The sequence below is a fragment of the Trichoplusia ni genome, chromosome 2 (assembly GCF_003590095.1).
Source record: "Trichoplusia ni isolate ovarian cell line Hi5 chromosome 2, tn1, whole genome shotgun sequence".
Lineage (NCBI taxonomy): Eukaryota > Metazoa > Arthropoda > Insecta > Lepidoptera > Noctuidae > Trichoplusia > Trichoplusia ni.
In genome coordinates, this window is record NC_039479.1 from 1,446,559 (window position 1) to 1,462,586 (window position 16,028).

At 36.0% G+C, this 16,028-nt stretch overlaps 1 protein-coding gene across 1 annotated transcript in view; it reads left to right on the forward strand.

Moving 5' to 3' along the window:
- The window catches only part of LOC113502457 (A disintegrin and metalloproteinase with thrombospondin motifs 18-like), a 56,170-nt gene that overhangs the window by 36,224 nt on the left and 3,918 nt on the right, over positions 1-16,028 (forward strand). Inside the window, exons 2-15 of the mRNA XM_026884037.1 lie at positions 8,706-8,778; positions 9,962-10,224; positions 10,526-11,249; positions 12,032-12,137; positions 12,739-12,873; positions 12,965-13,071; positions 13,190-13,332; positions 13,738-13,907; positions 14,183-14,249; positions 14,339-14,453; positions 14,620-14,750; positions 14,854-14,951; positions 15,326-15,488; positions 15,803-15,914. Coding sequence (XP_026739838.1) covers positions 8,706-8,778; positions 9,962-10,224; positions 10,526-11,249; positions 12,032-12,137; positions 12,739-12,873; positions 12,965-13,071; positions 13,190-13,332; positions 13,738-13,907; positions 14,183-14,249; positions 14,339-14,453; positions 14,620-14,750; positions 14,854-14,951; positions 15,326-15,488; positions 15,803-15,914 — 2,407 coding nt within the window. The remainder of the gene's footprint in view (positions 1-8,705; positions 8,779-9,961; positions 10,225-10,525; positions 11,250-12,031; positions 12,138-12,738; positions 12,874-12,964; positions 13,072-13,189; positions 13,333-13,737; positions 13,908-14,182; positions 14,250-14,338; positions 14,454-14,619; positions 14,751-14,853; positions 14,952-15,325; positions 15,489-15,802; positions 15,915-16,028) is intronic.

Sequence of the window (16,028 nt, forward strand, 5' to 3'; positions counted from 1 at the left end):
GCTGGTCATGTAGCACGTCTTAAAGATCGTAGATGGACCAAAACAGTAACGTCCTGGAAAGGCCCACCGGGTAAGCGATACAGAGGAAGACCGCTCACTAGGTGGGATGACGATATTAAAAAAATTGCTGGTCAAAAATGGCAACAAATAGCTCAAGACCGAGAGAAATGGAAAGCTTTGGAGGAGGCCTTTACCTTAAAGGGGGTTCCAGTATAGTAAAATCCTACTGTCTTCTTACTTAAAATATATTGGTTATATGATAGTAAACTATATATAAGAATAATTTAGGTTACATTATAGTTTCTGTATTTTTAAATTTTTTCTATTGTAAAATAAGTAGGCATAGGTTAAAAACAACATAATTGTAAGTTATTTCTTTTGTTAAACTGGAAATATAAAGGCTTTTTTATTTTTATTTTTATTTTATTTATTATGGGCAGGCTGCCAGTTATGCAGTACCTATTGACTGATATTAGATATGTATTTTATTATTTCGTCATATCCAACAGCTGTCGCTTAACTTGTCAGCTGCTATAGTAAATTACTAGTTTCCGATTAGACAAACGGAAATTGTTACTTTTAAAATCTCGTAAAAACAGCATAAATATTAAACATACAGTAATATTTATTCATAAATCTAGGTTACCTAGGTTGGACCACTTCTAAAACCTAAATCAAGTACCTAAGTACTGCGTATCCAGTTTCTTATAATGTGTAATAAGTGGTTTGGTTGAGGTGGAGTTAATTTAAAGCTTTATGCCACTATACTGGAAAATGTAGAAGGACCAGTCGGTAAGTTCGTCGCTTTTGTTTTGAAAATTGATTGGAGTTTTTGTTGGTGGCCTATATAGGCATGAAGTTTTGGAACCGTGACTGTAGAGTCATTACTCTAACGTTTTTAAAGTACCTGGAAAACGGCCTACTTGAAATAAAAACGTTGAATTTTGAAATGGATGAAATCAATAGGAGTTTTTTTTTGTTTTTGAAAAAATTTGTTTTTTTCACTTTTCAATAAAATTAAGTAAAAAGCTTATCATGCATACCGCGAAGGCTGGAGACACAGAGAGAGACTACAGAGTACCGCGGTATAGGGAATCGTGGAAAGTTACCATTGGGTACGTTGATATTCCAGTTTTTTCTCATACTCATTTTTAACACAATAATTTAAAACTCTGGACATCTTGAATCTACAAACGGCAGTCTTTAGATAATTACCAACCGTTTATTTGATATCCTTTTTAACAAACTTCATGGGCATGACAAAACAAACCTTCTGTACTTCAAACCTTACCGCATAATATTTAAAGCTTTACACGAAGTAATGTTACGCAAGCCGAATTCTTGCAGTAATCTAGGCGAGCCTACAGCACTATAGCTACCAGTAGATACCTGTTTATTGTCAAAACTGGAACTGGTTTCTGAAAATAATTACATCGTAAGAACGAGTTACGAGTACGGCTTTATATTGGAACGACAAAATTGTAGGATATCTTATCGTTACGTACTGATTTGTTTGTTAAAGTACTCGATATTAATTTGATTTTGGTGTTATTTGAAGGGTTTAGATTGAGAAGTAGGTCAGGGTATTGCAGTGGTATGTAGATGCAGGCCTGCTTAGTTCTTGAGTCAAGAATCTCAGTAGTAATAGCTATGGATTTCAAGGACCGGTAGGGTAGATTTTCAATAGGGGTTTCTATTCAATTTACCGGTGAGCTTGACCTTTTTTGTGACCCACCACTTGTTTGTTCTGTTCGCGAAATGTAAGTAAATTAGTTTGTCATAATAATTTAGAAAAGCTAGAAAGCTATAGAAAAGCGATCACTACACAACTGTTTTTAATTACACGCAGATGCAAAATAAATGATAATACTCATCAAAAAATTGTCCTGGGTGGGAATCGAACCCAAGAATTCCGGAATAGCAGTCACGGCCCAAAACCACTAGACCAACAGTCCTGTAAAATTGAATGTTCATGAAAAACTACGCAACACAAATTTCTCTATAACGACACTATAAAAATTAGATCTTACTTTTATCAAGGCTCATTAGCTTTATGCCTTTATACATAACTGCAATAATATCTCAAAATCTAAGAAAACTAAGGTTTCGTACAATTTAACAAACCTCGTATCATTACAACAGTTACATAATCATTGTAATTCATGTAATTGCGAGTCGCGTCATGATAACTGTTGTTTTGACGACTCACGCGCATGTCTCGCATCTGCGTGCGGTCTTTGAAGATGACAGTTTAATTTATGATTTCTTGTAATATGAGGTAAAACAAAATTTTCTCATAAAAAATGAAGTATTAAACTCACTTTGCATAAGTGAGAACTTACCATAGCGTAGATGTGTAGGTACACGGTTTTATTTTTAATGAGCAAGTTATAGATTTTAATTAGTTTCTTTTCGATAATAATGACGTTTTGATACCACGAGAGAGAAAGAGAGACATTCAAGTTAAAAAGAGCCTGAAAAAGGCTAAAAAAATAATTTTGATTTTTGTGTACCGGTTGTACTTTATAAAATACTGGCCGTGTGATATTTAAGAAAAGGAAGAGCAGCTATAACAAGACAAAAATCTATTTCATAATTTTAAGTAAAAAAAAATACATGATCAAAAAATAAAAATTTTTAATATTCACACCTGTTGATTTCCCCATAACATATCTCTTCCTTACCACATAATTTAAACAACAATACAAAAGTCAACCTTCGCACATTATCACATACACACAAACAATACATTTGTGTATAATTTAATAAGAATTAGGAAGCACCATAACATTTTGATGGGTGGTTTCCTACGAATTAGTGTAACAATAACATACAACCTTTAAGAGAGGTCGGGTAAACAATTATATTGTTAACGCGTTATAAGTGATTGGTGAACAAACAATGGTTTGATATTGTTGTGTCATAGCTAATACTTTTTTGTATTTATGTATAATAATGGGTATCGTAAGATAATTCGCTCGCCTACAAATTTTCTACGGCTGGTCACTTATAGGTACCTACTCTCATTAAGATGCTTAAAGAGGTCACCAATCTTGTCACGCGAATATAAAATATAATAAATCAATAAAGATTTCCGGATCAAATTTAATAAATATGAGTTTCAGTGATACATTCATAATGCAAACATATTATATCTGATTATAGAAAAAAAAACAAGATTTTCTAATTTAAACTAATATAAAATAGTTGGGACAAAATCTTAATAGTTATAAATTATGCTTATATTATAGGTATTTATGTTAATCATGCTACTTTATATTTGTATTATAGTAAACCCCACCAGTCACACAATAAATTAAATTAATCTTTAAGTTTATCATCAAAAAGCTTATTCTGCATACATATTTTTTCCTCTCATCAAAACACGCAACCCGGCAATGATTTGTTCTTAATATATTCAACCTTGCAATTAAATTACTTCCCTTAATTTTACAAAGATTTTCCAACTGAGATTAGACACATCACCACAAAAATTTCAAGATTTTAATGAACTTAAAGAAGAATTATGGTTATTTAAATTATTTGATTTAACATATATCATTTCCTACTTCTTTGAATTTACCGAAGTTTACCTAGGTTGAAGGATGTCGATAAGGTTTCAAGGTTTTTTGTACAAAATTTTGATCTGCGTTTAGTTTTCTGCGCCAATTTTTCTTCACCATTAGAGCACTTAGGAAGCAGTGAAGGGTGGGCGAACCAGCGCGCTATCCAATGTCGACTTTGTCTTTCAAAAAGTGCCTTCTCTGAAATCTTTGATCTTGATTATTTTTAAATATCAGTTATATTAAACTAAGGTGTAATGGCCAAGAGAGTACAGTTATTAAACAAATTAAACACAAACCAACTTGACGGAAAATTGACCATAACATTCCCCATTTTCCAGACATACATTGTATCAAGTCAGTTCAATTATTTAAAAAAAAACATAATCATGTTGCCAGCTTGGGGAAAAAAAAAACAAATTGCTTGTCTGCCACCAAAACTAAATTTCAAAACGTAAATAAATCACTCAACTTTGATTTTATTGTCGTTCACTTCGCAAACGTAGTAATTGTACAATTCGCAAAGAATCGCAAGGCTGCTAAAGATATTATCCGGCTAATATCACCGACAAATTGCTACAGGCGCACACAAAACTGTTAACGGTCCTATTTATACGCAATCAATGTTTATACCTACCTATTGCTGGACTTGTAATATTATTTCATGAAAATTAAAATAAAGAATTATAGCTGAGTGATGTGGTTTAGCCACAGTTCTTTTCCTTCTTCTATTGATATAAGCATTGTATTATTACTTATAGGGACTTCTTTGATAAGTAGAAAAAACTGAAACAAAATACAGTCTCAGTTTTCGGTAGTTGATTCGAGTCCTGTCTGTATTTTTATGTTTTTACTGTATTATTTGAACTTCATTCAAATAAAAATATTCTCCTCTTCGCGTGGCTTTCTGTGTAGTTAATAATAATAAAATAATTTCAGCATTAAAACATTCAATGAACCTTCTCAAATGAAACTAAATATCTATGATTGACACAGCAATAAATTAAACGAATTCCAATGCATACAATTTTAGGTATAAGTTCAATAATCTCGCCTACCTGAATTATTGCGACAGCGTATTGCAGATAATAATCTATGCTTCATAATAATTACAGACTTGCCAACGCGAATAATGCCGCAACTTCAACCCATAGATGTTTGTCACGACTTCAGTTTGTTTGGTATATATGAAATATTTTTATAGTTACTATCGTGACAATTATTCATTATTAAATATTCGACTTGCGACCCCGCCGCGTCAGCTTAAAGACTCCCGTTGGGTCCGAAACTAGTCGGGCTTTCCCGGTAAATAGGCGTGAGTAATCCATCGATATATGTATGTACTTAACATTAGATGATGTTTTCCAAAAGAATAAATATTTATTTATTAATTTCCTAAATCACAAAATTATAATATTATCTACGGGCATAATACATAAACTAGCAATAACCATTATAACCAAATAAATAAGTACCTTAAAATAGTCATTTATTATTGTTCTTAAAACCACAATCATTTTATATTCTTACAAAACCCGGAACTACTAAAACTTGTTTGCCTGTCTGTACGTCTTTGTTCGAAACATTATTGTGTGAAACGTTAACATCTCGGAATTTTCGTTTCGCATCGCCTCTCGGCCTTTTAATTGCAGCTTTTGGTCTGACAAAGGTGGTGGCGCAGTAGGATTTGTGTATGTTCAAGCTATTGTCGTAAGGGCTTCGGCAGAATAATATTAACATTAAAATTTAAGTAGTCAGGCTATTTTTATATGTGCAGTTCAATATCCCGTTTACCCCAGCCTGAATTTAGTGTTTTTTCCCCTCTATGTCGAATCTCTTTACGTAACGTCGTTCTTGCAAAATGAATCTGATTTCAGGCTTTATAAGACACATAAGTTTCCATCTATAAACCAATCACAAGTTTGGCTTGACCCTTTATATCGACCAAAATTTCATGCTTGCATTTAGCCAAAAGACCTAAAATACAATAAATATTCACGGTTCATAGATAACATTAATTACCTACCTGTATAGCTACCAAGATTTGAAGAGTCCAAACCGGATACACGCGAATTTGATCATCGTTCTAATCATTACATAACACTTATATTTCCGTAGCTGCATCTAATATTCTTATTTTCAAATTATCTCCAGATCCTACCACCACATTTTAAAGTTAGACTGTTGGAGGAGTGAGAAAGAGACACCGTTCTACGCCGTGTAGAATGCCGTCTCGCTTCCAAAACTACAAACTTATTACGTTTAGTAACGACGGTATGCCCCCAGAACTTATTCCATTAGTTCTTGTAACTATGAACACTGCAGTAAATTAATTATTGTCGGCTTTTCATGGTGTTTGTTATTAACTTGCTGCGCTCGTAACCAAGTGCAAAGACCTTTGATAAATTAACAATCGTGTTAGCCGTGCGAATCATCTGTAAATGACATAACTTCTTTTTATTAAAATTGTATTATAATGGTTTAGACGTGATTCGACATGTTTTTCAAATAGTTGTAGCTTATCGCCCTAGTTCCACTCAACGAGATGGCAGGCAAGGAAACTTAGAAACATTCCTGATGTTCTGTAAAATAAGGCAATTTCTATCGCAAGTTAAAAAAGAACTTGCTCAGAATTAAGCTTCCAAATTGCGATAACATCAAATTTCTTTGATAGTTTTTTGAATCTTATAAGACATGGAGTATGAAACAAAAACAATAATGCAGTCGTGCTATCAAGAATGGCAAAAAATATACTCAACATTCGATTCCTAACACAGCACGACAAAACTTTAACATAGAGCAAAGCGTGACGGATCGTGAATGGGCGTCATGAATGTATCCTTGGCAGATTGTCAAGGCGAACGATTATGCTAGGATAATGTCAGTTCAGCTTTCACCTGCCTTTTTGAAGCCTTAGAAGTCACAGAATTTGTGGTAAATAGATTTGCTTGATAGGTTTTGCATGAGTTTAGGTAATACGGCAAAAAATAATGGGACGCGATTACACAAAAACGTTTGTCCTAGACGAAATCGAACCCGCATCACACCGCAGTCGTATTTGGAATCATAACCGATACATCACACCATATTACTAGACGTGCAGTCATTTGTCTAACAGCTTTTAGATACAAGAAATTATTAATAACTAAAAACTTTTGGTACAATGTTCATTAAAGTGTCCTTATTGGCGAAGAAATCGCCACTGTCGAGTGATATCGCGCGAAAGCGCCTTACCAATTTTAGTAATTAGTAATGATTTAATTAGTCTTGTTTATCAAATTTTCTGGCTACAGTAATTAGTATGCTACAAAGCAAAGCATCTTTCAAATTTCTCTTGTGAGAAAGTGTAACACAAAGTGATACACTCTCAGTTTTACAAGTGCGAACGAGGATGTATACATGTAACACAAGCTATTTATAAGTGTGAAGTGGTATCCATAAAAAAATAACGACAACTGTACATCTATTTATACGTATAATATAGAATTTATCTGTTCTGGAAATGTCCACTACTGAACATAACTCCCTTATGTTACAACACGACGTTTTAATAAATCATAGAGTTTATGGTAAACTTTGTAATTTTAATAAGGGACCCACTATGTAGGTATTGCTAAACCCAAGTAACTTACAACAAAATATTCGAGCAATTGCTCTCCCCAACACTAAGTATTATATAAAAGAAACATCAGACAAGCAATCAGTCCATGTCAAATATCCATTGTACAAAATTTATGGACTCATCAAAACAATTACACACTTTCACACTCAGCGCAAACGGTACGGAAATGAGATGAATTTGATAATTACTAACGAAAGTGAACTAAATTGTTGATTGTGCTCGTAAAAGCTGAACGAACGTCTTCGAACTGGAAACTTGTTGGGTTGTTAGCAATTAGTTACTGGAATGAGAATCAGGTAGGTGTATGCAAGGGGTATAAGTAGAACATTCCATATACCATCTTGACGTTTTGTGTTTAATATCTCTGTATTTTTCAACCTATTTCTTTAGGACTTGAGTCATAGTGTGTGTTTAGAGATACAAACTCTCAAACAAAAGCAAATAGATCCATATAAGGTCTAAATAATCTTTCAATCGTGGATATTGGCTCGTCAATCATAGTTGACTAGAGACACTAGACTAGGCTGTTTTGAACTTGACAAATTCACAAAGGATCTTTGATTAATAATAAAAATATTTTTACGTGAGCACGTGTTGTTGTATCCATTTTCCCTACGCAATTAGGAAGAAACCACAGTACTGCATTTATAGTCAAAGAAGTACCAGGTATTTTCCCACAGAAAAAATAAGATAGTTATCTCAAGAGTCAATGCAAATTTATTTGTTAAAAGCCATCGAAAGAAACGGTATCTAATCAAATAATTAACAATACGTATTGTAGATTGATTCAAGATGCAAGCAAAAGCGTTTAAAACAGTAAATGAATTGCATACAAAGTCTTTCTGGACATTGTTTCTGAAAATCATAAATTTATTTTACATTTTGCTGTGTAAAAAAATGGCTCTGTCGATTATAATTTAAAAAGACAGATCATACGATTTTTTTCCTTATTTCTCAATCCATTAATAATTACTGCCTTCAGATCAAAGATATTCTTCACACGAACAAAATCGAATAATAACTATGACTCTGTTAGCCTAATGTCCTAAGCCTACATCCTTTCACTTGGACAGCAATTAAGTTCCGTTTAATCGCAAAACTCCGTGCGAAAAGCATCTATTGTCAAAAATAACGTGTCGAGGCTACTCATAAAAGCATTGGGAGACAATAGCTATTTAGCTAATATTATTTAAAATGCAAGGCTGAATGACAGTCGCGTGGAGAATTCATGCTTCCTACAATTCTGTTTGTCTTCTGTTTTATTTTTATTTAGGACTAGGGTATGCTAATGAACTTCATTAAATATTGATACAGTACTTTGGCATTGAACTTGATATTAAACACCTAGTTTGGTGGGTTAATAAAAACACCTCAAAAAAAATTGGATGTTACAGAATATTTTCCTAACATTGTTTTGAAATAGAGAAAACCCTAGTAAATGCTTACAAGAAATTCTTGAACTCGACTTTAGATAAATACATAGTCGATACACAATAACCATTTTTTTTCATTTGTTACAGGACCACACAAAACAACTGCTGGAACACTTGACTGAATCAGAAAAGATATTCCTATTTGGTGTCAACCCTAACGGTGAGTTCGCTAAATCAGTTCACACCAATTAGCCTGATACAGCATACAACACAAGAGACACTGAAGTCAATAGCGTTATCTATTTAGAACACATTGCAACACTTTCAAGAGCATACGATTATGATCGCTTACATGTCACTGCGAGAATTAAATCCATTGTTTAGCTCCGCACTAAATAATTGCCCTCTATTATTGCACGTTATCATAGTAATGTTCATTTATTTTCGTACAAGGGTAATATTTGGATTTGATAAGAATGACAACTGGTATTCTAGGTAATGATTAACTGATTTGAGATAAGGGGTCAAAACGAGAGATGGTAGCAGTGATAGTGGTATGGACGGTGGATGGCTATTAAATTTCAAAGGTCGTAAGTTCGAACACCTGAACGCACCAATTTTTGTTAAAATTCATGTGCATATAAAAAGTAATAAACTCTCGTTAAGAGTGTAAAGGAAAATATTGTGAGAAAACCCCGTCAGCTGAGATATTTTTAAGGGTTGTGTGTCAGATCAGGCTTTACGGGCGGCTACTAAGGTTAATCATCAATACATACATATTTACGGAAATTCTGCTATAAAATGTAAACTGACAGAAAGTGAAAATTCGACCATACGTGACTTCTAAAAAAAATTGGAAAGTGAATCGTATTATTCCGTGAAAGCTACAGGTAGTAGGGTCTAGGCCGTCTAGGGTATCAAATAAGGTAAATTCAATGTGTCAACATGTCGTGGGAACTCGGATCTTGATAAACAAGCCGCGGTTAAGAATATAGGTAGGTAATGAAGATTCTACGACTAACACTACTGGTTGAATAGGTACCTATTAATTACCACTTAACTCGTTAGTACAATCTCCACAATCTCCAGCAATAAGCAATTCTCGAACTATTATTTTCTCTCGCAAATATTTAATTTCATATTTTGCCGGAACAAGTGAAATTAGAAATCGTCATATTCTTTAATAAAAATCTTCACTACTTTAAACCCGGTACTTACCAGGTATTTAATAAGACTTTTCGTTTTCTAAATAACTTTCTTGTGGATGATGCATTATTAAATAATGCAACGGTAGTCAACTGACTCCAGTCAAATCCCGAAACTAGTCGTTCAATCCCAGAAAATAGGAGTGATTAAACTGGTTCGTCATTTAATAAAGACTTTTTTCATAATTTTGTTAACAGAAGCACAATTCGAAGTAGCACATCTCAAGCAGCCAAAGCGTCGTAAACGCTCACTACTATACGACGATCAAGACCTAGTCGGGCTGAAGAAGCATCTCGATGTAAAGCTCAGCCCAAGGAACAGCTTCCTAGACCCTCAGTTCCTGCTGATGAGACGGTGGTCCAACAGCACCGAGGCGGTGCTTGACCAGCACAACGATGAGGAGTTGGACCAGTGTTATTATAGAAGTGATAATGCTGCTCTTTATATTTGTGATGATGTGGTAAGTTTTGGATTCTATAATTGCCTTTTGGAACCATTGGTTTTTGCTTTAAGTTTTTAATTTACCTTGTCTAATGTCTCTGTCAATGTGATTTATAGATCACTTTCGGATACCTTCTGAGATTTATAACTTAATTTATTGCAAGGATGTAACAAAAAACAGCTATAAACACTTATGTCATTATAATACTTTCGTTTCGGAATTCAAACCCATTTTAAAGAAATTTTAATTTCAAGCAATTAAAGCAAGACAATACAAAAACGAAATTGCACTGTCTTATAATAATTATGTTTTCTTGCAGAGGGGCTTAGTCAGATCTAATGATACTTATTATTTCATTCATCCACTGCCAGAGAGATTCCACGATGACCATCAAAAACCACACGTGATAGTCAAAAAACAAATCAATAACAATGAAGAAGACAAATGTTTAGAAAGTGACCAAGTAAGTCCTGTAGGTCCCGAACCTATCAAAACATGGACCAAGCATAGAAGAAAAAGAGAAATAACAGCAGCAGTCAACGAAGTAAATAATAATTTAGAAGGATTCAAAGTAAATTTAGCACATAGGAATAAAACTCTAACAGATTTTATACAGAAACTATCAAATGGATCAAATAGGCAACGAAGAGCTATTCTACCAGCAATATTTGTTGAAACAGCAGTATTTGTGGATAGGGATCTGTACAAGCATATGACGATCAATTTCCCTAAAGATACCGAGAGAGAACTAGTGAGATTCGTCCTAGCTATGATCAATGCTGTACAACTACTGTACCACGACCCATCTTTGGGAAGGCCAGTGAACTTTATACTGAAAAGACTGGAAATTCTGCACGAAGACCCAGCAAATTTGAAGAGACCTCATGATATTGATAGGTTTTTAAGTAACTTCTGCACTTGGCAACGACTTGAAAACCCTCCAGGAGACAACGATCCCCTACACTGGGATCATGCACTCATATTAACTGGACTAGATTTGTATGTAGTCAATAAGAATGGAAAAGTTAGCAGTCAAGTTGTAGGTGAGTTACAAGTTCATTAAGTTGTACCATAAAAATTAAAATTACTTAACCATTAATTAATACTCATTAATACTTATTAATACTCAAATGTATGGAAATGACTTTTCGTTTCGATAAGTCAGACTTTGACTTGTCGTGTGTTTCCTTATAATCGTATCTTGAGTATAATTTTTCATTGTTGCAATATATCGAGATACCTAAAATTTCCTTAAAATTATTTTAGTCCAAAGATTAAGAAAAATAATTTCGCCACTAAGCAATTTCAAAAGCAAAACTAGACAAGTAATCTCATAATACCAACTTAATATTATTTTAAGTAGTTTATAACAACACAATATTACGCTTATAAAATTTGTTATTACAATTCGTGACGCTTTCGTTAACGACATTAAGCTCTGCATCCAATTGCTGCAATGCAGTTAAACTGAGATTAAGCCATCAAATTGGATTGCAGTTGTAAAATGGTTTATGATTTCAACGTTTCTGAAATTACAGACAACCATTACATTTCTGGCTGATTGTAAAAGGTTTAGATATTGGCTTATATACAATAATTGTCTCTTGGTTTTGTTATTTATTTTATTCCTAATAATCGAAACACGTGCACAAAGACACCTAGACTCAGGACAAACATTCATCGATCACACAAATGCTTGGCCTCCGCGGGGAGCGAATGGCCTGTCTTAATTATACGCCCTGGTCATGAAGCAGGGATATATAGTGTTAAGTAACTGACTCGAAAGCAGGTTTATAACTAAATTCAAACAAATTTCGATCTTCAGGTTTGGCGCCAGTAGCGGGAATGTGTACAGTCACGAGCAGCTGTACCGTCAACGAAGGAAGGCACTTTGAGAGCGTCTATGTGGTCGCTCATGAGATTGGGCATAAGTAAGTTATGGTTTAGTACTAAGTTGTTATATTCTTCCCACTATATGTTAATATCATGTCAAACTATTTTTGAATCTCCTATGTATACATTTGTCTGTACGCTTCTATGCATTAAAAATACCAAACTGGATATACTTGTCGTATCCAGCTTCTAGTTGAAATATGAATAATAAATGGTTGCCTGTGTGATGCTCGTAACAGACACAAGTATAGGGTATACTTAAATTTATGTTTCACCGGAGACGTAAATCTGTTAAACAAATTCAAAACTTGATCGCATAAACAGTCGAGGCTCGGTACAATCTTTATACTCTGAGTGATCACAATAGTTGTTCTCAATTCAATCAGGTTTTAACAATCACAACGATTTCTAATCAATCTATTTTAAATTGCTCAGGTTAGGCAATTGTTATCTTACTTTCGACTGGTATTACTTGTTGTCAGATGTATACAATGGAATCGTGTCAAGACAACCCTATTAATGTCTTGACCAGATATCCGAGCGGTATAGGCAACCACTAAATTACCAGGCCGGGATCATAATCCAAATCTTTGATCATAGCTCTTTGATTTCTCGTAATGACTTCGTTTTCTATTCCAGCCTGGGCATGCGTCATGATGGGCCACTCGCTGACAACGGGTGTGATCCTAGCGCGTACATTATGAGCCCTACTCTTGGTAGTGGCAAGATCACTTGGTCACAATGCAGTAAGAGCTATCTACAGAAGTTTTTGGAGTAAGTCTACCGAGTAATAAAACACGAGACTCTTATGTCAAATTGGGATAGCTTGGCTTAATTTTCTTGATCTTGATGTTTCTATTTGCAGCACAGTTCAATCTCGATGCTTGCTGGATCATGGAAATTCGGCAGGACAGTTAGATCACAGTGCTGAAGGGATTTTACCAGGAGAGAGATTTGACGCTGATCAACAATGTTAGTACATATTTTTTTTATTATTCTTTTCAAAAAGTTTGGAAAATCTCAGAACGAGGTCTTTTAATAGTTCTAATTAATAAATTCATACGCCTGTAAAAAAATATGTTAATTGCAGGCATGCTAAAGTATGGCCGAGGTAGTCGCCACTCAGGCGCTCAGAGTCTTGAAGATATTTGCCGAGATCTCCATTGTCAGCGCGAGAGGTATACTTGGACCTCCCATCCTGCTCTAGAGGGAACCCGCTGTGGAGAAGAAATGGTAAGTTTATTGCACAAACGTCACTTTAGGTTGTCTTTGATCTTTTTCCGAGTAGTAGTAGTAGTAGTAGTAGTAGGAGTCAAGCGATTGGCCAATCTTTGAAATATTTACACCAAGTTAAATGTATTGGTCTCGATATAAATTATATTTCATAACAGTGCGTTATCATATTACGTTTCCACTTTCGACACTTTTCAGAAAAAAAAAAAAGAAACTAAGTCAAAGTAGTCTGATCGATTTGATTTTATACGTCTCAGATTCTTTTTCCCAATAGGAATTCTTTTTCTCAACATACTCAGGTATCTAGGTTAAATATTCGAGTCCTCCAAAATATATTCAATATTTCTACCATCCAACGTTTTCACAAGATAGATTTTCTTAGTTAACGACTTCCATTTCCGTCAGTACTGTCGCGGCGGCGAGTGCGTGGAGCGCGCGGGGTCGGGCGTGTCGCGCGGCGCGTGGGGCCGCTGGTCGGGCTGGGCCGACTGCGCGTCCGCCTGCCTGCTGGACGACACGCACGCGCCCGCCGCCGCCGGGGTCGCTGTGGCCACCAGGCGGTGTACGAGGCCACGGTATGTGACTACAACTTGAAATTTTCATTAAGCGAAGTATAGCGGGATAGTGCAATTGAAGCAATCACCAAGTTAATTTGCCTTCATTTTGACCCAACCATTTAACAATGCAAATACGAAATAGAAAGGAACCCGATAGAAGCGGAAGGTAAATATTTTACCCGTTCCCTCCCCCAGGGAGCTGATTTTCAAGAGAATATCCACGTCTTCCCGAAATGAAAATAAGGTAGGTGAAGGTTTGATCTAAATCTCAAACATGTTTTCTTACATTTCAGACATGATAACGGCAAGAATTACTGCATAGGACACGACAAGAAATATCAATCATGTCATGCTCAGCAGGTAAATTAATTCTTCTTTTTGTAAAATTGGGTCCCCCTCAGCTGAGTCTATTAAAGAAGTCGCGCCCAATAATATTGTTTATATTGCAGTGCAGCAACGTTCCTAGAATGACTGTACGTGAGTTCGCTGACCAGATCTGTTTGAGAGCGCGGGATGTGGACCCTGATCTCATCGGCACTGGACTGCAGAGAATCGATTCGGATGGTACAGTTTGTTATTATTTATCCACAAAGCTCGGTATATCGTAAACCCTTTTTTTATTCGCTCTCACAGCTTTCAAATCACTTTGAAATCCATCCATTTATTTTCTGCAACTAGCTTCCTTATAGACCTTAAAAATCACGCACTATCATACTTGCTCTGTATGCAGACGTGAGCAGTGCGTGTGCAGTATGGTGCGACACGCGCGGCGGCGGCTACAAGTCCCGCGGCTGGAGCCTGCCCGACGGCACCGCCTGCTCCAAGGTCTCGCCCATGTTCTGCATCAGCGGCGTCTGCCAGGTACACTACACCTTCAGTTTTTTCAATAGATCCGGGAACCTTTTGGGCTTATCGTGATGTGTTCAAGATTTATGTATGGTTACAAAGAATGTTCTTTTCCCAGAAATTCACTTGTTCCACAAACCCTGACACGGAGTTTTCTTTACGACCCGGAGACTGCGAATGGGAAGCTCTGAGGACAGCTACCCCGCATACACCACCGTAAGTTATATAAAAAGCTCAGCATGACATTTACATACATTTCGTTTGACGTCTGCGAACAATTAGTTGGATGAGACCCTGCAAGACTAATTTGCCCTAGTTCATCTTCAAATACCTTGTGCAAGTGTTCATTTACGGTCACACGACCTTTATGTGCAAAGTACTGGTACATTAGACAGCGTTCAGTTTCGTCTATCCTTCGACGTTACCTTAGTTTACCTGATTTCTGTAAATAAACTAAAAGTTAATGATGTCTCCTCTTGGGATGTCTTTTCTCTGGAAGCTCGCGGTATTGTCCTTCCTTGCTGCCCTTATACTACTCCCCTGTAAATCGATCACGTATCAAGTCTGACGGCTCACTTCCGTGGTCCCAGCGCCAAGTCGTCGGGCACGTGGCGGCGCGCGGCGGGCAGCCAGTGGCGCGCGGCGTCGGGCTGCCACAGCCGCTGCGTGGCGCCCGGCGCGGGGCTGCGCCTCGTGCAGGCCGCCGCCAGGACCAGCATACAGCTGTGCCAGCCGCAGCTGCAAGACCATCAGGTACGATACTATACGAGAATTACAACTATTGGGGCACAGTTATTCTTCTAGGCCTATCTTGCAAACAGGCGTCTCTTTTTTTTCGTGACACAACGCTAGAACTACTCAGAGGAAGACTATCAATAGAAAAACAGGAAAAAACCATTTTATCTTCGTTTTTCTAGCTTCTGAATTTAAGCTATCAGTAATTACTCAATCCATCTTTTACAACATGATTCAAAGTAAATTAACCATTCAAGGTTTATTTTAAATAAAATATTCCTGAGCTACCATATACATATGTTTTACTAATTTTACAATCGATATTTTCACAGGGTTGCACACAAAAGAAATCACCATACCAATACGCTACCATGGTATGCACGAAGTACAAGGACAGAGTGAGGAGACTATCGGGACTGGGTATGCAGATATCACCGGCTTTAGGTCAGTACCGATGACTCAACTTCATTTATGACATTTTTAAGTTCAACTTCGACATTTTAGGATTCATAAACCCTTGTGATTAATTAAATTTGTTGTCAAATCAACCGGTTTCGT